A 23,938-nucleotide genomic window follows, 5' to 3' on the forward strand; every position below is an offset into this window, starting at 1 on the left:
AGGCTATATACAGGGAGTACTGGTACCGAGTCAGTGTGGAGGCTATATACAGGGAGTACTGGTACCGAGTCAGTGTGGGGGCTATATACAGGGAGTACTGGTACCGAGTCAGTGTGGAGGCTATATACAGGGAGTACTGGTACCGAGTCAGTGTGGAGGCTATATACAGGGAGTACTGGTACCGAGTCAGTGTGGAGGCTATATACAGGGAGTACTGGTACCGAGTCAGTGTGGAGGCTATATACAGGGAGTACTGGTACCGAGTCAGTGTGGAGGCTATATACAGGGAGTACTGGTACCGAGTCAGTGTGGAGGCTATATACAGGGAGTACTGGTACCGAGTCAGTGTGGAGGCTATATACAGGGAGTACTGGTACCGAGTCAGTGTGGAGGCTATATACAGGGAGTACTGGTACCAGTCAGTGTGGAGGCTATATACAGGGAATACTGGTACTGAGTCAGTGTGGAGGCTATATACAGGGAGTACTGGTACCGAGTCAGTGTGGAGGCTATATACAGGGAGTACTGGTACCGAGTCAATGTGGAGGCTATATACAGGGAGTACTGGTACCGAGTCAGTGTGGAGGCTATATACAGGGAGTACTGGTACCGAGTCAGTGTGGAGGCTATATACAGGGAGTACTGGTACCGAGTCAGTGTGGAGGCTATATACAGGGAGTACTGGTACCGAGTCAGTGTGGGGGCTATATACAGGGAGTACTGGTACCGAGTCAGTGTGGAGGCTATATACAGGGAGTACTGGTACCGAGTCAGTGTGGAGGCTATATACAGGGAGTACTGGTACCGAGTCAGTGTGGAGGCTATATACAGGGAGTACTGGTACCGAGTCAGTGTGGAGGCTATATACAGGGAGTACTGGTACCGAGTCAGTGTGGAGGCTATATACAGGGAGTACTGGTACCGAGTCAGTGTGGAGGCTATATACAGGGAGTACTGGTACCGAGTCAGTGTGGAGGCTATATACAGGGAGTACTGGTACCGAGTCAGTGTGGGGGCTATATACAGGGAGTACTGGTACCGAGTCAGTGTGGAGGCTATATACAGGGAGTACTGGTACCGAGTCAGTGTGGAGGCTATATACAGGGAGTACTGGTACCGAGTCAGTGTGGAGGCTATATACAGGGAGTACTGGTACCGAGTCAGTGTGGGGGCTATATACAGGGAGTACTGGTACCGAGTCAGTGTGGGGGCTATATACAGGGAGTACTGGTACCGAGTCAGTGTGGAGGCTATATACAGGGAGTACTGGTACCGAGTCAGTGTGGAGGCTATATACAGGGAGTACTGGTACCGAGTCAGTGTGGAGGCTATATACAGGGAGTACTGGTACCGAGTCAGTGTGGAGGCTATATACAGGGAGTACTGGTACCGAGTCAGTGTGGAGGCTATATACAGGGAGTACTGGTACCGAGTCAGTGTGGAGGCTATATACAGGGAGTACTGGTACCGAGTCAGTGTGGAGGCTATATACAGGGAGTACTGGTACCGAGTCAGTGTGGAGGCTATATACAGGGAGTACTGGTACCGAGTCAGTGTGGGGGCTATATACAGGGAGTACTGGTACCGAGTCAGTGTGGAGGCTATATACCGGGAGTACTGGTACTGAGTCAGTGTGGGGGCTATATACCGGGAGTACTGGTACCGAGTCAGTGTGGGGGCTATATACAGGGAATACTGGTACCGAGTCAGTGTGGGGGCTATATACAGGGAGTACTGGTACTGAGTCAGTGTGGAGGCTATATACAGGGAGTACTGGTACCGAGTCAGTGTGGAGGCTATATACAGGGAATACTGGTACCGAGTCAGTGTGGAGGCTATATACAGGGAGTACTGGTACCGAATCAGTGTGGAGGCTATATACAGGGAATACTGGTACTGAGTCAGTGTGGAGGCTATATACAGGGAGTACTGGTACCGAATCAGTGTGGAGGCTATATACAGGGAATACTGGTACTGAGTCAGTGTGGAGGCTATATACAGGGAATACTGTTACTGAGTCAGTGTGGAGGCTATATACAGGGAATACTGGTACCGAGTCAGTGTGGAGGCTATATACAGGGAGTACTTGTACCGAGTCAGTGTGGAGGCTATATACAGGGAGTACTGGTACCGAGTCAGTGTGGAGGCTATATACAGGGAATACTGGTACTGAGTCAGTGTGGAGGCTATATACAGGGAATACTGGTACTGAGTCAGTGTGGAGGCTATATACAGGGAGTACTGGTACCGAATCAGTGTGGAGGCTATATACAGGGAATACTGGTACTGAGTCAGTGTGGAGGCTATATACAGGGAATACTGTTACTGAGTCAGTGTGGAGGCTATATACAGGGAGTACTGGTACCGAGTCAGTGTGGAGGCTATATACAGGGAGTACTGGTACCGAGTCAGTGTGCGAGGGTACAGGTTAGTCCAGGTCATTTGTACATGTAGGTAGGGGTAAAGTGACTATGCATAGATAATAAACAGCAAGTAGCAGCAGTGTAAAAATAAAGGTGGGGAGGGTGTCAATGTAAATAGTCTGGGAGGCCATTTGATTAATTGTTCAGCAGTCTTATGTCTTGGAGGTAGAAGCTGTTGAGGAGCCTTTTGGACCTAGACTTGGAGCTCCGTTGCCACTTGCAGTGTGGTAGCAGAGAGAACGGTCTATGACTTGGGTGACTGGAGTCTTTAAAAAAAAATTGGGCCTTCCCACTGTAGCTCCTTATGGTCCCAATGTCCTTAGCTTAATGATGAGCTTTGAGGGCACTATGGTGTTGAACGCTGAGCTGTAGTCAATGAACAGCATTCTCACATAGGTGTTCCTTTTGTACAGGAGGGAAAAGGCAGTCTGGACAATCCCCTAAAGTATTGTCTAATAAACTCATATGTTGCATTCAGGTTCTTAGTCTTTCCACACGTGCAGACACATACATGCATCTCCTGTTTAGGACTGTGTACGTATATGATACACCCGAAATCACCCCATGTCTGTTTGTTTGTGTCTGTTTGTTTGTGTGTGTCTGTTTGTTTGTGTGTGTCTGTTTGTTTGTGTGTGTCTGTTTGTTTGTTTGTGCGTGTCTGTTTGTGTGTGTCTGTTTGTTTGTTTGTGCGTGTCTGTTTGTGTGTGTCTGTTTGTTTGTGTCTGTTTGTTTGTTTGTGCGTGTCTGTTTGTGCGTGTCTGTTTGTTTGTGTCTGTTTGTTTGTTTGTGCGTGTCTGTTTGTGCGTGTCTGTTTGTTTGTGTCTGTTTGTTTGTTTGTGCGTGTCTGTTTGTGCGTGTCTGTTTGTGTGTGTCTGTTTGTTTGTGTGTGTCTGTTTGTTTGTGTGTGTCTGTTTGTTTGTGTGTGTCTGTTTGTTTGTGTGTGTGTTTGTTTGTGTGTGTTGAGAAACTCGGCAGTGGTTGAATTAGAGTGGTTTGTTAGTGATTAGGACCTGGTGGGATCATGTTTCTCCTTGCGGTAGGTCGCAGCATCGGCCTGATGGCGTCTCACCTCAGTAACTATCAGTGGAACAGGCCGGATTGGGTTATACAGTTGAAGTCGGAAGTTTACATACACTTAGGTTGGAGTCGTTAACACTCGTTTTTCTACCACTCCACAAATTTCTTATTAACAAACTATAGTTTTGCCAAGTTGGTTAGGGCATCTACTTTGTGCATGACACAAGTAATTTTTCCAACAACTGTTTACAGACAGATTATTTCACTTATAATTCACTGTATCACAATTCCAGTGGGTCAGAATTTTACATACACTAAGTTGACTGTGCCTTTAAACAGCTTGGAAAATTCCAGAAAATGATGTCATGGCTTTAGAAGCTTCTGATAGGGTAATTGACATAATTTGAGTCAATTGGAGGTGTACCTGTGGATGTATTTCAAGGCCTACATTCAAACAAAGTGCCTCTTTGCTTGACATCATGGGAATATCAAAAGAAATCAGCCAAGACCTTATAAAAAAATTGTGGTCCTCCACAATTCTGGTTCTTCCTTGGGAGCAATTTCCAAAGGCCTGAAGGTACCACATTCATCTGTACAAACAAATACTAATTGAGTGTATGAAAACTTCTGACCCACTGGGAATGTGATGAAAGAAATAAAAGCTTAAGTAAATAATTCTCTCTCCTAATATTGACATTTTCACATTCTTAAAATAAAGTGGTGAGCCTAATTAACCCAAGACAGGGAATTGTTACTTGGAGTAAATGTCAGGAATTGTGAAAAACTGAGTTTAAATGTATCTGTCTAAGGTGTATGTAAACTTCCCGACTTCAACTGTAAATCCATTTAACGTCAACGACACCCCATTAAAATACCCACTTTAGGCCCCGTGTCAAGTCACCAAACCAAGAGCCTCGCAATTAGCCAATAAACCCGCCCACTCTCTGTGTTTTCCTGAGACCGTGAATAAAGGGTACACAATTAGCCAATAAACCCGCCCACTCTCTGTGTATTCCTGAGACCGTGAATAAAGGGTACACAATTAGCCAATAAACCCGCCCACTCTCTGTGTATTTCTGAGACCGTGAATAAAGGGTACACAATTAGCCAATAAACCCGCCCACTCTCTGTGTATTCCTGAGACAGTGAATAAAGGGTACACAATTAGCCAATAAACCCGCCCACTCTCTGTGTATTCCTGAGACCGTGAATAAAGGGTACACAATTAGCCAATAAACCCGCCCACTCTCTGTGTATTCCTGAGACCGTGAATAAAGGGTACACAATTAGCCAATAAACCCGCCCACTCTCTGTGTATTCCTGAGACAGTGAATAAAGGGTACACAATTAGCCAATAAACCCGCCCACTCTCTGTGTATTCCTGAGACCGTGAATAAAGGGTACACAATTAGCCAATAAACCCACCCACTCTCTGTATTTTTCCTGAGACAGTGAATAAAGGGTACACAATTAGCCAATAAACCCGCCCACTCTCTGTGTATTCCTGAGACCGTGAATAAAGGGTACACAATTAGTCAATAAACCCGCCCACTCTCTGTGTATTCCTGAGACAGTGAATAAAGGGTACACAATTAGCCAATAAACCCGCCCACTCTGTGTATTCCTGAGACAGTGAATAAAGGGTACACAATTAGTCAATAAACCCGCCCACTCTCTGTGTATTCCTGAGACAGTGAATAAAGGGTACACAATTAGCCAATAAACCCGCCCACTCTCTGTGTATTCCTGAGACAGTGAATAAAGGGTACACAATTAGCCAATAAACCCGCCCACTCTCTGTGTATTCCTGAGACAGTGAATAAAGGGTACACAATTAGTTAATAAACCCGCCCACTCTCTGTGTATTCCTGAGACAGTGAATAAAGGGTACACAATTAGCCAATAAACCCGCCCACTCTCTGTGTATTCCTGAGACAGTGAATAAAGGGTACACAATTGCGCCAATAAACCCGCCCACTCTCTGTGTATTCCTGAGACAGTGACTAAAGGAGAATAAACATGAGAAGAAAGGAACACCGATATGTTGTGAAATCTGTGAAAGTTTTGTAATATAAAAAAATGGTAAAACTGCCTTAATTTATTTCTGGACCCCAGGAAGAGTAGCTGCTGCCTTGGCACATGTGAATGATTCATCTGGACGTGAATGATTCATCTGGACGTGAATGATTCATCTGGACGTGAATGATTCATCTGGACGTGAATGATTCATCTAGACGTGAATGATTCATCTGGACGTGAATGATTCATCTGGATGTGAATGATTCATCTGGATGTGAATGATTCATCTGGATGTGAATGATTCATCTGGATGTGAATGATTCAATGAATGTGAATGATTCATCTGGATGTGAATGATTCATCTGGATGTGAATGATTCAATGAATGTGAATGATAACATCTGGATGTGAACGATTCATCTGGATGTGAGTGATTCATTATTATATGTGTGTTCTATGCAGGACGCCTGTAAAAGGGCTCGGCCCGTGTGCGGCCACAATGGCGAAACGTACAACACGGTGTGCGAGGCCTACTCGGACCGCGTTGCCGTGGACTACCAGGGGCGGTGCCATGCCGTGGGGGCGGTGGCAGAGTTTGCCTCTGACTCAGGCTGTGACATGATCCCCTGCCCCGCCCTATCCACCCCGGGCTGCATCCCTGTCACACCACCTGGTCAGTACAATAGAGACAGAAATGATATCATATATAATGTTCTATTAGCGCTATGGTCAGTACACTCAGTGGCTATGGAACCCTGACCTGTTCACCGGACGTGCTACCTGTCCCAGACCTGCTGTTTTCAACTCTGTAGAGACAGCAGGAACGGTAGAGATACTCTGAATGATCGGCTATGAAAAGCCAACTGACCTTTACTCCTGAGGTGCTGACTTGCTGCACCCTCGACAACCACTGTGATTATTATTATTTGACCCTGCTGGTCATCTATGAACATTTGAGGCTGAGTTTCTGTACAGCACTTTGTGACATCAGCTGATGTAAGAAGGGCTTTATAAATACATTTGATTGATTGAACCACATTCACTTTGTCATATACACTCAGTGGCCAGTTTATTAGGTACACCACCCTGTTCATGAAAATGGTTCGCTCCTACAGACGGGGAGTCATGTGGCCGTGGCTTGTTATATAAAGCAGGCAGACAGGCATCGAGGCATTCAGTTACTGTTCAATTAAACGTTAGAATGGGCAAAACGAGTGACTAGCCAACTTTCAACGTGGTATGATCATTGGTGCCACGCTGCCTGGTGTCAACGATACAGGAGAGTGGCGGTGGAGTAATGATGAGGGGAATGTGGTCCTGGCACATGTCAGGTCCCTTGATACCGATTGAGCAATGTTTCCATTCCACAAAGAATTTGGCCTGTTCTGGAGGCAAGGGGGGTGGGTACGACCCAGTACTAGATGGGTGTACCTAATATACTGGCCACTGAGTGTAAATCTCTGTTATACTTATGATTTTTCTACATGGGAACACAAGTCAGATTCAGATATGGTTTTGATTGACACCTATGACCCCTGACCTCTTGGTGCTCCACCTATCAGGCGCCTGCTGTCCTCTGTGCGCGGGCATGCTGCAGATCCTGTGGAACAAGGAGCAAATGAAAGTCTTCGCTAAGGTCAGAACCGTCTGCCATGCGCCTCAACTATCTGGGTGTGGGCCTGGGGCTTTGTTCCATTTCAGAAAAGTTGTCCCCTTCCCTCTCACTCCTTTATGGATCTGTCTAAGTCACAACAGTGGCTCCACCAAGTTCAGTATGCTGTGTGCAGGTTTAGATTCCGCTAATAAAGGGCGTACAATCGTGTGTTAGAGCAGGGCAGGAACAAAAGCCTGCACACCCAGTTGAGTAGCTCTCTGGGAGATGGATTGGCCACCCCTGGGGCACAGGCTGTGGGTTTTGAACTGTAGTGACACAAGACGACCACTAGAGGGAGGCATAGATATAAAATACCTAGCATCAACATCACATGCCTCCTTCTGGGATACTTAGCAAGTTTGAAATGACTAGATCGGACACAGCTTACAGAGCTTAGAAATGCTTCATATACATGCTAATAAGAAATGCTTCGTATACATGCTAATAAGAAATGCTTCTTATACATGCTAATAAGAAATGCTTCTTATATATGCTAATAAGAAATGCTTCTTATACATGCTAATACGAAATGCTTCGTATACATGCTAATAACAGCTAATGAAAAATGTAATTCAAAGCAGATTCATTATAAATGTGAGTCCCTAATCTCCAACACAATTATTTTATCAACGTTAAGTGGGGGGGCGGCAGCGTAGCCTAGTGGTTAGAGCATTGGACTAGTAATCGGAAGGTTGCGAGTTCAAACCCCCGAGCTGACAAGGTACAAATCTGTCATTCTGCCCCTGAACAGGCAGTTAACCCACTGTTCCCAGGCCGTCATTGAAAATAAGAACGTGTTCTTAACTGACTTGCCTGGTTAAATAAAGGTAAAAAAATAAAAAATAAAAAGTCTAGACCATAAGCCTGCTAATTCCAAACAAATGACCTTTGGAAATGCTGTCACGCTGATTAGGGCGTAGACAACGACTCGCTCAGACCAGCCATGGAAATAGACAGCGTAGATTGCCAACCTACCCTTCATTCCCTGACAGTAGGCACTGTAAAACATTCATTGCACTTTCAACTACTGTTCACAGACGCATTTCATGTTTGTTATTAAATCGGGATGAATACAATTTGCTCACCACATAGAGTGCCAATAAACCTGTTTTCAGTTCCGTTTTCCTCAGTCTGCAGTGAATTGAATCTCAAACTCTATATGGCTCTGGTTGTCTGTCCTGCTGGTTTGGTGTGTCAGTTGAACAGTAAGCAACCAGTGACGGTCCATGACATCTTGAGGATCCTGCGTCTCCACATCTCCGTGCCACAGTGTGACATCTTCGGTTACCTGAGCATCGACTCAGAGATCGTCATCCTCATCGTCCCCGTGGACCAGCAGCCAACCCCACTGCAGGTAAACACACAGAAACTGAGTTCACACACTGGCTACACACTATCACACACTGGCTACACACTATCACACACTGGTTACACACTATCACACACTGGCTACACACTATCACACACTGGCTACACACTATCACACACTGGTTACACACTATCACACACTGGCTACACACTGGCTACACACTATCACACACTGGCTACACACTATCACACACTGGCTACACACTATCATACACTGGCTACACACTATCACACACTGACTACACACAATCACACACTGGTTACACACTATCACACACTGGCTACACACTGGCCACACACTATCACACACTGGCTACACACTATCACACACTGGCTACACACTGGCTACACACTATCACACACTATCACACACTGGCTACACACTATCACACACTGGCTACACACTATCACACACTGGCTACACACTATCATACACTGGCTACACATTATCACACACTGGCTACACACTGGCTACACACTATCACACACTGGCTACACACTATCACACACTGGCTACACACTATCGCACACTGGCTACACACTATCACACACTAGCTACACACTATCACACACTATCATACACTGGCTACACACTATCACACACTATCACACACTGGCTACACACTATCACACACTATCACACACTGGCTACACACTGGCTACACACTATCACACACTGGCTACACACTATCACACACTGGCTACACACTGGCTACACACTCACATAATGGCTACAGTCTGGCTACACACTATAACACACTGGCTACACACTATCACACACTGGCTACACACTGGCTACACACTATCACACACTGGCTACACACTATCACACACTATCACATAATGGCTACACACTGGCTACACACTATCACACACTGGCTACACACTGGCTACACACTATCACATAATGGCTACACTCTGGCTACACACTATAACACACTGGCTACACATTATCACACACTGGCTACACACTGGCTACACACTATCACACACTGGCTACACACTATCACACACTGGCTACACACTATCGCACACTGGCTACACACTATCACACACTAGCTACACACTATCACACACTATCACACACTGGCTACACACTATCACACACTGGCTACACACTATCACACACTATCACACACTGGCTACACACTATCACACACTGGCTACACACTATCACACACTGGCTACACACTATCACACACTGGCTACACACTGGCTACACACTATCACATAATGGCTACACTCTGGCTACACACTATAACACACTGGCTACACACTATCACACACTGGCTACACACTGGCTACACACTATCACACACTGGCTACAAACTATCACTCACTGGCTACACACTATCACACACTAGCTACACACTATCACACACTGGCTACACACTATCACACACTGGCTACACACTATCACACACTGGCTACACACTGGGTATGTAACCGATGTGAAATGGCTACACACTATCACACACTGGCTACACACTATCACACACTATCACACACTGGCTACACACTATCACACACTGGCTACACACTGGCTACACACTATCACACACTATCACACACTGGCAACACACTATCACACACTATCACACACTGGCTACACACTATCACACACTGGCTACACACTGGCTACACACTATCACACACTGGCTACAAACTATCACTCACTGGCTACACACTATCACACACTAGCTACACACTATCACACACTGGCTACACACTATCACACACTGGCTACACACTATCACACACTGGCTACACACTGGGTATGTAACCGATGTGAAATGGCTACACACTATCACACACTGGCTACACACTATCACACACTATCACACACTGGCTACACACTATCACACACTGGCTACACACTATCACACACTATCACACACTGGCAACACACTATCACACACTATCACACACTGGCTACACACTATCACACACTATCACACACTGGCTACACACTGGCTACACACTATCACACACTGGCTACACACTATCACACACTGGCTACACACTATCACACACTGGCTACACACTGGCTACACACTATCACATAATGGCTACACTCTGGCTACACACTATAACACACTGGCTACACACTATCACACACTGGCTACACACTGGCTACACACTATCACAAACTGGCTACACACTATCACACACTGGCTACACACTATCACACACTGGCTACACACTATCACACACTATCTACCAGGTGTATCTATCATCATACATGTATATGTGTGTGTGTGTATCATGTCTCAGATTGAAGCCTGCAGCATGGAGGCGGAGAAGATCGACTCACTCATCAACTACGGCAGCCCCACCCTGGTCTCCCACGTGCCTCTGTCTGCTTTCCTCACCTCCGACGTCTCCATCTCCACCATCAGGTCCACGGGATACCCCAGCTCCTCGGCCTCCTCCCTGCCCATCGTCCTCTGCCTCGCCTTGGGCCTCGTCCTCATTCTAGTCCCAAGCATAGCCGAGGCCTAGCTAGTCCTCAGTAGCCAGCCACGCCCTGGTGGCACGAGGCCTGGTGTATTGTGGACTATTCTAAGGGACCCTCTCTCTCCAAGCATCATCCTGTAAAAGCCTTGACAATCAACCCTATAAACTCTACTGCACAAGCGTCAATCATAGACGAGAAGCTATGAGATTCATCTTGTTCCAATGACAGAGGAGACACAATCACATTCCAGCTGTGGTTCCATAGAACTCTCTATATATCGTGACAGGGAGGATTCGTTTTTTATTACACAGTGTTTTGTATCCAGTAGCTCTATCCTCCTCTAAAGCTGTGGAGGGGTGTGTGTGTGTGTCCTCCTTACCTTTTCCCTCGCCCACTTCTCCTCTCCCTCTCCTCACCTCTCCTCCCCTCTCCCTCTCCTCCCCTCTCCTTCTCCTCTCCCTCTCCTCACCTCTCCTCCCCTCTCCCTCTCCTCCCCTCTCCTTCTCCTCCCCTCTCCTCCCCTCTCCTCCTCTCCTTCTCCTCCCATCTCCCTCTCCTCCCCTCTCCTTCTCCTCCACTCTCCTTCTCTCCTCCCATCTCCCTCTCCTCCCATCTCCTTCTCCTCCACTCTCCTTCTCCTCACCTCTCCCTCTCCTTCTCCTCCCCTCTCCTTCTCCTCCCCTCTCCCTCTCCTTCTCCTTCTCCTCCCATCTCCTTCTCCCCCCTCTCCTTCTCCTCCCCTCTCCTTCTCCTCCCCTCTCCTTCTCCTTCTCCTCCCATCTCCTTCTCCTCCCATCTCCTTCTCCTCCACTCTCCCTCTCCTCCCCTCTCCCTCTCCTGCCCTCTCCCTCCCCTCTCCTTCTCCTCCCCTCTCCTTCTCCTCCCCTCTCCTTCTCCTTCCCTCTCCTTCTCCTCCACTCTCCTTCTCCTCCCCTCTCCCTCCCCTCTCCCTCTCCTCCCCTCTCCCTCTCCTCCCCTCTCCCTCTCCTCCCCTCTCCCTCTCCCTCCCCTCTCCTCCCCTCTCTCCCTCTCCTCCCCTCTCTCCCTCTCCCCCTCTCCTCCCCTCTCTCCCTCTCCTCCCCCCTCTCCCTCTCCTCCCCTCTCTCCCTCTCCTCCCCTCTCCCTCTCCTCCCCTCTCCCTCTCCCTCCCCTCTCCTCCCCTCTCTCCCTCTCCTCCCCTCTCTCCCTCTCCTCCCCCCTCTCCCTCTCCTCCCCTCTCTCCCTCTCCTCCCCCCTCTCCCTCTCCTCCCCTCTCTCCTTCTCCTCCCCTCTCCCTCCCCTCTCCTCCCCTCTCCCTCTCCTCCCCCCTCTCCCTCTCCTCCCCTCTCTCCCTCTCCTCCCCTCTCTCCCTCTCCTCCCCTCTCCCTCTCCTCCCCTCTCTCCCTCTCCTCCCCTCTCCCTCTCCTCCCCTCTCCCTCTCCTCCCCTCTCCTCCCCTCTCCCCCTCTCTCCCTCTCCTCCCCTCTCCTCAAACAGGTGGAAGACAAGCATCCCTCCACTCTATAAGCTGAAAAGACACAAAAAGGGAATCCCGATATTCCTTTAGTGTAGATAAGATATATTTAATAAAATAACAGGAACAACAGCCATGTTTTTAATGAAAATGACAATCATCACTTTACCCAGCACTGGGGTAAAACAAACGTGGGACAATATGCCTTGTATATAGTTCCCATAGAACGCAAATGCAATAACTCTGTAATGTTGATAATAATTATTCTGAAAATATTCTATATTTGATATGCATAAGACATGGATTGAAACGTGATTCACTATGTGCCTCTTTTTTTTAAATTTTATTTGATGTTATATTCTTGCATGATGACAATTTATTTTTTCTCCAGAATGTATTGTATTTGTCCTGTCCGTTTGATTTGATATGATGTTTCTATGCCTACGCAACACGAGGTGTTGTCTCCGTCGTTCTACAGTATTATCGAGGCAGCTTTGAAGCAGCACACCATTTTTTTTCGCCAAGGGTCTTTGAAGTATTACACCTATTTGTCTCGAAGAGGTTTTTGTTTGTTTGTTATTTTTTGTGATATCATATGTGTTCACATTGCCAATGTTTAGAAAGAGTAGCGATGTAGACTCTTACGCAATACTTTAATCATCACTCTATTGCATCATTTTCTCGGGGCGGAGATGCCAGTACTTTGCAATGTGTGTGTGTAAAATGCCAACAGAATGCATATTTTATAGAATATAAAATCCTCCAATCAAACAGACCGGTTGCTTTTTGTTTTACATTACATCATAACTCTTTAGGAATATATATTTTTTTTCACAGGGAAGTCGAGTACTACATAAAATATGACCAATCTAATCAATATGATTTTGCTCAAGAGTGAATTAGAACTGAAACATCACAGGTTAAACTCTTCATTATCTTTCAGGCTCTTTCGCATTTGTTTTCCTCATCTTCCTCGTTCTCAAACGGAGAAGTTCCAAGATCCCTCCTCTCAGTGGGTTTTTGTGAGAAAGAGGCAAGGGGAGAGGACACGAGGAATCAAAGGAAAAGCCCAAAGCCCCAACCCGGCACCTCTAACATGTAATAACATACTATTACCACGAGGGGGCAGGCTGTGACAGAGTAACGGAGACGAGAGTGTCTGCTTCCTCAACACTTCCTAGGGCCCCTTGTCTGTAGTGCCCCAGAAAAGTGGATGAGGAAGTGGAAAGACCCTGGTGTCTGATAATGGTCTCGGCGGCTCCCCTTAAGTCTGATTTACATGATCCACTGTGTAATTAATGCCCATGACAAACACAGCCTCCGTGGGTCCTCTCTCTCATCCCTCTTCCCTCTCTCTCATCCCTCTTCCCTCTCTCTCATCCCTCTTCCCTCTCTCTCATCCCTCTTCCCTCTCTCTCATCCCTCTTCCCTCTCTGTCTCGTTCTCTCGGATTTGGGCTGTGGTGTGTGTCTGCTTGAGATGTGTAAATATTTTTTTGTGGGATGAACCACTCTCGGCTCTCCCTAAGAGCAGTAATGTATCCAAAATGTAAAATTTGTTCCTAGAACAGAACAGCAGTTTTTTTTTTCTGATCCACTGCTGCTAAGTAACTACCAGTGACCACTAGAACCTACTGCCCATACAGTAATGTACTAATACACAGATTATGTGATGGGGGTGTAATCAGTAGTCCCAAAAATTTTGCAACGAAGTCCGTTTGCTTCAAACGGAAACCGTTTTTTTCCAATTCAGGTAGGTCCTCTCCCTGTTTCGGTCCGTTTGCTTCAAACGGAACCCGTTCTTTCCAATTCAGGTAGGTCCTCTCCCTGTTTCGGTCCGTTTGCTTCAAACGGAACCCGTTCTTTCCAATTCAGGTAGGTCCTCTCCCTGTTTCGTTCCGTTTGCTTCCGTTCCCAGTAAAGACGCCCCTGGCTTGGGCAGTCATGTGATGGAGATTCCAATGAGATCTAGGGAGGAGCGGAGATGAACTTGCCTTTTCAGCAATTTTACAGGAATGTGAAATCCCATTGAAGAAGCCCGAGCAGCACCACCGTCTGATAATCCCTCAACGTGAAAGAGCATGTGAACGTCTAACTAGCCGGTGCCCAAGACGCCAAAGGTCACATCTACAGCCACCTGCCTCTCTAACTTTAGGAACCGATCCTCTCTCGCTGGTTCTGTAAAGCAGTGTGGTATGTTGTCCTGTAATGCACCTTATTAGATTACAGCAGAATTTATTTGATACACAGTCACTTTTTTCTTTCCTTTCACGCTTAATGATCATAATGGATTCAATTAATGTAACTGCTTTCAATTACAGCTCCCAAGGCTCTTTACATGGCGAGCTGAGTCATTTACTGTAGATCACTCATCACTGGTCATAATATCACCAGGAATATAGTGATGCATGGCAGCCATTTTGTGCCAGATGGCTCGTTGTACATTAGCAGTAGCCGTGGAGAGATGAGAGATGACTAAAGTCAATACTGAGATTCCTGATAGTGAACTCTATCCCTGAGCTCATTGTCACAATCTCTTCAGAGTGGCTCATACCTGCTTGGCAATTTACCTGCATTACAGGTTCTGCCCAAAATCATTGTTCTGCCCAAAATCATACAAAAGTGATTTCTCAGTCTTCCTCAGCCCTAACCCTAAATATAATGTCAAAATGCATTTATTTTACCTTTTTTTTAAACTAGGCAAGTCAGTTAAGAACAAATACTTATTTTCAATAACGGCCTAAGAACAGTGGGTTAACTCCCTTGTTCAGGGGCAGAATGACAGATTTCTACCTTGTCAGCTCGGAGGATTAAATCTAGCAACCTTTCAGTTGCCGCATTGCTCAGTCTACCATAATAGATCAAACAAAAGGTTCTGGATTACGTGAAGCTTTAACACTCTCCAAATAAGTAAAATACACATTCAATTTCATGGCAGAAATTCTCATAGTTCGAAGCTGAGAAAGAGAGGGTCAGTTTAGAGCAGGTATATGATTCATCACATCCATAGTTTACAACAGGTATAAAAGTGTGTGCTAAAAGTATGTGCTAGCTTCCTCAAGATTACAGTACAATAACCAATATCAATTATATCAATTATATCAATAATATATTATAGGAATAAATATAGTATATAAATGCAACAGTGTTATCTTGTGATCAAGCCGTCAATGTTTTGTCATTATTGGTGTCGTAAAAAATGTTAACTAACGGGTTAGCAATTAGCATGTTTGACATTTCAGTGGAAATACTATCAAATCAAAGTTTATTTGTCACGTGAAATGCTTACTTTTTGATAAGCGGTTTTAGCAAAACAAGTACATCCTGTATTATCGGCACACGGTCCCCAGTTATTGTCCACCTTACTGTTTTGTTCAATTCTAAGATATGTCCGTTAAATGTTGTTCTAAAAAAGAGACACCAACCTCGTATCCAAAGTGTTAACTAGATAGTTAACTGGTTGGCTAGCTTTCCGGTAAAAAAGACTTGCCTGAAATATTTTTAATATATTTCAGAGGTAAAATGTTGGATGTTAAATGATTTTTGGTCTGCGCAGTCACATTTTACAATATACAGTGTCTATATATATATTTGTTAGTTTTTTTTACTCTCAAAACCTAACTTACGTAAATTGCAATGGAAATCGGTGGTCAGCTAGCTAGAAGGGTGTCTTTAGTTGCAAAACGTACCGTTATTTTCCAGTCCGTTTAAATGTTAAACTCGAGGTGATTTGATCCTCTAATCGCTAGACCTCTGACCTCTGAAGTTAGGAGGTGTACGAAGTTAGGGGGTGTACGAAGTTAGGGGGTGTACGAAGTTAGGAGGTGTACGAAGTTAGGGGGTGTACGAAGTTAGGGGGTGTACGAAGTTAGGGGGTCTACGAAGTTAGGAGGTGTACGAAGTTAGGAGTTATACAAAGTTAGGGGGTGTACGAAGTTAGGGGGTGTACGAAGTTAGGGGTGTACGAAGTTAGGAGTTATACAAAGTTAGGGGGTGTACGAAGTTAGGAGGTGTACGAAGTTAGGGGGTGTACGAAGTTAGGAGGTGTACGAAGTTAGGAGGTGTCCGATGTTGGGGGTGTCCGATGTTGGGGGGCAATTAGCTAGTAATTAACTGACATATACACAATAGGATATGTAGTATAGATTATTAATGTGACATGTCAAGTATGACTTTATTTACAAATATAGAGTGGATAGTGTCACAAAGTTGAATCAATAGTATATAATAGAACAGCAGCATTGTGTGTGTGTGTGTGTGTGTGTGTGTGTGTGTGTGTGTGTGTGTGTGTGTGTGTGTGTGTGTGTGTGTGTGTGTGTGTGTGTGTGTGTGTGTGTGTGTGTGTGTGATGTGAGAGAGAAAGACGGCCTAGGAACAGTGGGTTAGCTGCCTTGTTCAGGAGCAGAATGACAGATTTCTACCTTGTGTGTGTGCGTGTGTGTGTGTAAAGGATAGATGTATGGACAGTCAGTGTAGGTCTGTGCAGGAAGACAATTAGGGTTAGCTGTACAGCAGTCTGATTGCCTGGTGGTAGAAGTGGTCTTGGAGCCTGTTGGTCCGAGGCCCAGACAGTAACAGAGTCTTCCTGGTCTTCCTCCTACACCTCCTGACATAAATGACGGCAGGCAGGGAGCTCGCCCTCTGTGATGTATTGGGCCGTTCTCACCACACTCTGTGGAGCATTGCGGTTGAGGGCGGTGCAGTTGCCATACCAGGCGGTGATACGGTCAAGATGCTGTCGATGTCACAGCTATAGAACTTCTTGAGGATCCGAGGGCCCATTACAAATTTTCTTCAGTCGTCTGAGGGATAAGCTATTTACCAGGCACCGCTCTGCCAGGGCTCTAACTTCCTTTTTCCACACTGCAGAATCCCATCGTGTGTTTGGTTTACAGGTGACAGGTTGGGGGCACGACACGGTGTTGGTGGCAGACCCCCTCTTCATGTGGTAAATGGGATGTCACCAGCTGTCTAGGCTGGTACATCCAGGATCCTATTTGGGAGCCATATGTGCGTGCACCCCGCATCATTAGTGGGAGAGAAGGAGGGCAACACCATTAATATTCACATCTGTCACTCAATCCTGAAAGAACCCCCCCCCCACCACCACCTGGCCCCGTTGCTCCCTCTCTTTCACTCAAACTCAAAAGTACGCCCCTTTTTAAAATTGTCGCATATTATCACCACGCATTGTCACAGAAAGACACAGACGCCATGTTCCGTCTTTCCTTCCTTCCTTTCTTATTTCCTTCTTTCCTTCCTTCTTTCCTTCCTTCCTTCCTTCTTTCCTTCCTTCTTTCTTTCCTTCTTATCTTCCTTATTTCCTTCCTTCTTTCCTTCCTTATTTCCTTCTTTCTTTCCTTCTTTCTTTCTTCCTTCCTTCCCTCGCACAATGCCAGACCTAGTAAGACTGAACAAAGATATGTGTAGTAAATCCCCATGTTACTGAGGAAATGCATAGGAAAGGTGATGACATCCCTGCCAAAGGCTAAGCTAACTGAACAAGAGTGTGCAAAGCTGTCATCAAGGCAAAGAGTGGCAACTTTGAAGAATCTCAAATCTAAAATGTATTATCAAAATTGTTCAAGCTCTGTTAAGTTGGTTGTTGATCATTGCTAGACAACCATTTTCAGGTCTTGCCATAGATTTCCAAGTGGATTAAGTCAAAACTGTAACTGGGCTACTCAGGAACATTCTTCTTGGTCATCGACTCCAGTGTATATTTGGCCTTGTGTTTTAGGTTATTGTTATTGTTATCCTGCTGAAAGGTGAATTAATCTCCTAGTGTCTGGTGGAAATCAGACTGAACCATGTTTTCCTCTAGGATGTTGCCTATGCTTAGCTCCATTCCGTATCTTTTTTTTCCTTAACGATTACAAGCATACCCATAACATGATGCAGCCACCACTATGCTTGAAAATATGGAGAGTGGTACTCAGTAATGTGCTGTATTGGATTTACCCCAAACATAACCTTTTGTTTTCAGGACATAAAGTTAATTGTTTTGACAGATTTGGAATGCATGTTTTGGAATATTTTTTATTCTGTACATGTTTCCATCATTTCACTCTGTCATTTAGGTTAGTATTATGGAGTAAGTACAATGTTGTTGATCCATCCTCAGTTTTCTCCAATCACAGCCATTAAACTATGTAACTGTTTCAAGTCACCATTGGCCTTATGGTGAATTGAGTGGAGGCTGCTGAGAGGAAGACAACTCATAATAATGTCTGGAACGGAGCAAATGGAATGGAATCAAACACATGGAAAACATGTTGGATGTATTTGGTACCATTCCACCTGTTCTTCTCCAGCCATTACCATGAGCACGTTCTCCCCAATTAAGGTGCCACCAGCCTCCTGTGGGTGAAATCCCTGTGCGGTGTTTTTCCTCTCCGGCGACTGAGTTAGCAAAGACGCCTGTATCTTTGTAGTAACTGGGTGATACACCATTCAAAGTGTAATTAATAACTTCACCATGCTCAAAGGGTTCAGCTAATTTTGACTTCTGAACTTATTTACGCTTGCCATAACAAAGGGTTTTTATACTAATACTAATGAATACTAATGAATACTAATGAATACTAATGAATACTAATGAATACTAATGAATACTAATGAATACTAATGAATACTAATGAATACTAATTAACTCAAGACATTTCAGCTTTTTATTTTTAATTCATTTGTAAACATAACAACAAAACAACAACAAAATAGAATTCCACTTTAACATTATGGCAGCGTGACTCTGTCCTTGGGACCCCAAGGAGTGCACGTTTGGTTACTGACCTAGCAATACACAGCTGATTAAAATGATTCATGATGGATGATTAGTTCATTATTTTGGATCAACTGTGTGACCCGAAGACCAAGTTAGGGGAAACCTTGCATTATGGGGTATTGAGTGTAGACCAGTGACAAAACAAATCTCCATTTAAATTCAGAATGTAACACAACTAAATGTAGAAAAAGTCAAGGGGTTTGTGACGTCACTTCCTTTTTGGTTGTTTGTAAAACAATGTTTTTGTTGTTGTTTCTCTGTAATACTACTTGACACTTAACGATTTTATGAAGTTGTCTTCAGCCCAGATAGGTTCACAATCTCCAAACCTCATAACTAGATACCAAGAAGCCATTTCAGGCTATCAAGTTAGAGTAGCTAGCTTGTCTAACCTATCTCAGCTGGCATGCCTGCTGGCAAGGGTTGGTAGACTTTGGAAAAGCAAGCAATTACTAAATGTACTGAATAACACTCACATTCCTTTCAAACTTTTACCCCAATTTCAGCAGAAATGCAGAGAAGCATATTTAGTTTCTTTAAAACAAAACAAAAATATCCACCAGCCAGGAGGATATACAGACAGCTTAAAAGGTATACTTAGATATTCAGAAAAATATACATATTTATTTTACATAGAATGAAGCATAATGGTTATTAAATTGAATGTGTCACATCGTAAAACAACAGGCGTAGACTAACAGTGAAATACTTCCCAACAATGCAGAGAGATATTGAAACATTTTTTAAAAGGTAATAACACAAGGAAGAATACACAATGAGTAACTTGGCTATATACACGTGTTACCAGTACCGAGTGGATGTGCAGGGGTACGAGGTCATTGAGGTAGATACTGTATGTACATATAGGTAGGGGTAGAGTAACTAGGCAACAGGATAGATAATAAACAGTAGCAGCTGCCTATGTGACGAGTCAACAGGATAGATAATAAACAGTAGCATGTGATGAGTCCAAGCACTCTGTAAAAGCGTGTCAATACAGACTATTTATTTGTCTTATGGTTTGGGAGTAGAAGCTGTTCAGGGTCCTTCCTGTTGGTTCCAAACTTGGTGCGTCGGTACCAAATGCTGTGCGATAGCAGAGAAAACAGTCTATGACTTGAGTGGCTGGAGTCTTTGACCATTTTTAGAGCCTTCCTCTGACACCACCTGGATAGCAGGGAGCTCGGCCCCTACTACCTTCTCTATCGACTTGCGGTCGGATACCAAGCAGTTGCAATACCAAGCGATGGTGCAGCCAGTCAAGATGCTCTCAATGGTGCAGCCAGTCAAGATGCTCTCAATGGTGCAGCCAGTCAAGATGCTCTCAATGGTGCAGCCAGTCAAGATGCTCTCAATGGTGCAGCCAGTCAAGATGCTCTCAATGGTGCAGCCAGTCAAGATGCTCTCAATGGTGCAGCCAGTCAAGATGCTCTCAATGGTGCAGCCAGTCAAGATGCTCTCAATGGTGCAGCTGTAAAACTATTTGAGGATTATGGCTCAAAATTGCAGGAAAATGCTGTTTTTCCGAAGAAAAAATATATATTTTTTAGATATTTTGAGTGCATGACGTCCCTGAGAGAGAGAGACTCTGGTTTCAGTGCTCCACCAGATTTACTCAGCACATGGCTAATTTGCCCCTCCACCTATCTGTTCCTCTCATTTGCATGGCCATGTGGTGCAGTTGGTTTCCTTCCAAGGAGAAGAGGCCACTTCAAACTGAACCAGACACCAGCTACAGAGACTTTGGTGGAGGCCAGTGCACTTTCTAGAGACATTTCTAATCAACAGTTACAAGGTTTCTTCTAACCAACTGTTACATGGTTTCCTCTAACCAACTGTTACATGGTTTCTCAAGAGAAGCCAAAACAAAGCATACCGTGGGAGCTGCTCACTGATAAGGGAGATGTTATCTACTCGGCTTGATTGCCATTGTGAGTCAAAAGTATTGATTTAACCGTTTCCTGTGTCCTCAATAGAGAAGTAGACGCAGCAGAATGCTGCTGCCTTTGGTTACTCCCTCTGATAAAACATATGTATTTATTTCATCTTTATTTAACTAGGCAAATCAATTAAGAACAAATTGTTATTTATAATGACGGCCTACCAAAAGGCAAAAGGCCTCCTGTGGGGACGGGGGCTGGGACTAAAAATAAAAATGTAGGACAAAACACAAAATCACGACAAGCGAGACACCACAACACTACATAAAGAGAGACCTAAGACAACATCGCAGCATGGCAGCAACACAACATGACAGCACAACATGACAACACAACATGGTAGCAACACAACATGACAATACAAAATGGCAGCAACACAACATGACAACACAACATGGTAGCAACACAACATGACAACACAACATGGTAGCAACACAACATGACAACACAAAATGGCAGCAACACAACATGGCAGAAAAAACATGGCAGCATCATATGACAACACAACATGGCAGAAACACAAAATGGCAGCAACACAATATGACAACACGACAAGACAACATGGCAGCATCACAACATGACAACACAACATGGCAGCATCACAACATGACAACAACACAACATGGCAGCATCACAACATGACAACACAACATGGTAGCAACACAACATGACAACACAACATGGTAGCAACACAACATGACAACACAAAATGGCAGCAACACAACATGGCAGAAAAAACATGGCAGCATCATATGACAACACAACATGGCAGAAACACAAAATGGCAGCAACAACATGGCAGCAACACAATATGACAACACGACAAGACAACATGGCAGCATCACAACATGACAACAACACAACATGAAAACACAACATGGCAGCATCACAACATGACAACACAACATGGCAGCATCACAACATGACAACAACACAACATGGCAGCATCACAACATGACAACAGCACAACATGGCAGCAACACAACATGGTAGCATCACAACGTGACAGCACAACATGGCAGCAACACAACATGACAACACAACATGGTAGAATCACAACATGACAACAACACAACATGAAAACACAACATGGCAGCATCACAACATGACAACAACACAACATGGCAGCAACACAACATGACACACAACATGGAAAAACATGGCAGCACCACAACATAAAAACAACACAACATGACAAGACAACATGGCAGCAACACAACATGACAACACAACATGGTAGCAACACAACATGACAACACAACAAGACAACACGACAAGACAACATGGCAGAAACACAACATGGCAGCAACACAACATGACAACACAACATGGTAGCAACACAACATGGCAACACAACATGACAACACAACATGGTAGCAACACAACATGACAACACAACATGGTAGCAACACAACATGGCAACACAACAGAGCAGCATCACAACATGACAACACAACATGACAACACAACATGACAACATGACAAGACAACATGGCAGAAACATAACATGGCAGCAACACAACATGACAACACAACATGGTAGCAACACAACATGGCAACACAACATAGTAGCATCACAACATAACAACAACATGACAACACAACATGGTAGCATCACAACATGACAACAACACAACATGACAAAACAACATGACAACACAACATGACAACACAACATGGTAGCACCACAACATGGCAAAACAACATGGCAGCAACACAACATGACAACACAACATGACAACACGACAACACAACATGGTAGCAACACAACATGGCAGAAACAACATGGTAGCAACACAACATGACAACACAACATAGTAGCATCACAACATGACAACAACACAACATGACAACACAACATGACAACACAACCAGGCAGCAACACATGACAACACAACATGACAACACAACATGGTAGCAACACAGCATGGAAAAAACAGCATGGCAGCAACACAACATGACAACACAACATGGTAGCATCACAACATGACAACACAACATGGCAGAAATACAACATGACAACACAGCATGGCAGAAACAACATGGCAGAAACACAACATGACTACACAACATCGTAGCAACACAACATGACAATACAACATGGTAGCATCACAACATGACAACACAACATGGCAGAAACACAACATGACAACACAACATAGTAGCATCACAACATGACAACATGACATGACAACAACACAACATGGCAGAAACACAAAATGGCAGCAACAACATGGTAGCAACACAACATGACAACGCGACAAGACAACACGACAAGACAACATGGCAGAAACACAACATGGCAGCAACACAACATGACAACACAACATAGTAGCATCACAACGTGACAACAGCACAACATGACAACACAACATGACAACACAACATGGTAGCAACACAACATGGCAACACAACAGGGCAGCAACACAACACGACGACACAACATAGTAGCATCACAACATGACAACAACACAACATAACAACACAACATGAACACACAACATGGCAGCAACACAACATGACAACACAACATGGCAGCAACACAACATGACAACACAACATAGTAGCATCACATCACAACATGACAACAACACAACATGACAACACAACATGGCAGCAACACAACATGACAACACAACATGACAACACAACATAGTAGCATCACAACATGACAACAACACAACATGGCAGCATCACAACATGACAACAACACAACATGGCAGCAACACAACATGGTAGCATCACAACGTGACAACACAACATGGCAGCAACACAACATGACAACACAACATGGTAGAATCACAACATGACAACAACACAACATG

At 44.7% G+C, this 23,938-nt stretch overlaps 1 protein-coding gene across 1 annotated transcript in view; it reads left to right on the top strand.

The window, feature by feature from the left end:
* Window positions 1–11,387, top strand: part of LOC109880010 (reversion-inducing cysteine-rich protein with Kazal motifs-like) — a 90,955-nt gene extending 79,568 nt beyond the window's left edge. Inside the window, exons 18-21 of the mRNA XM_031796852.1 lie at window positions 5,921–6,131; window positions 7,021–7,094; window positions 8,311–8,466; window positions 10,755–11,387. Coding sequence (XP_031652712.1) covers window positions 5,921–6,131; window positions 7,021–7,094; window positions 8,311–8,466; window positions 10,755–10,982 — 669 coding nt within the window. The 3' untranslated portion in view covers window positions 10,983–11,387. The remainder of the gene's footprint in view (window positions 1–5,920; window positions 6,132–7,020; window positions 7,095–8,310; window positions 8,467–10,754) is intronic.
* The last annotated feature ends 12,551 nt before the right edge of the window (window positions 11,388–23,938 follow it).

This window comes from Oncorhynchus kisutch, linkage group LG18, assembly GCF_002021735.2.
Source record: "Oncorhynchus kisutch isolate 150728-3 linkage group LG18, Okis_V2, whole genome shotgun sequence".
Lineage (NCBI taxonomy): Eukaryota > Metazoa > Chordata > Actinopteri > Salmoniformes > Salmonidae > Oncorhynchus > Oncorhynchus kisutch.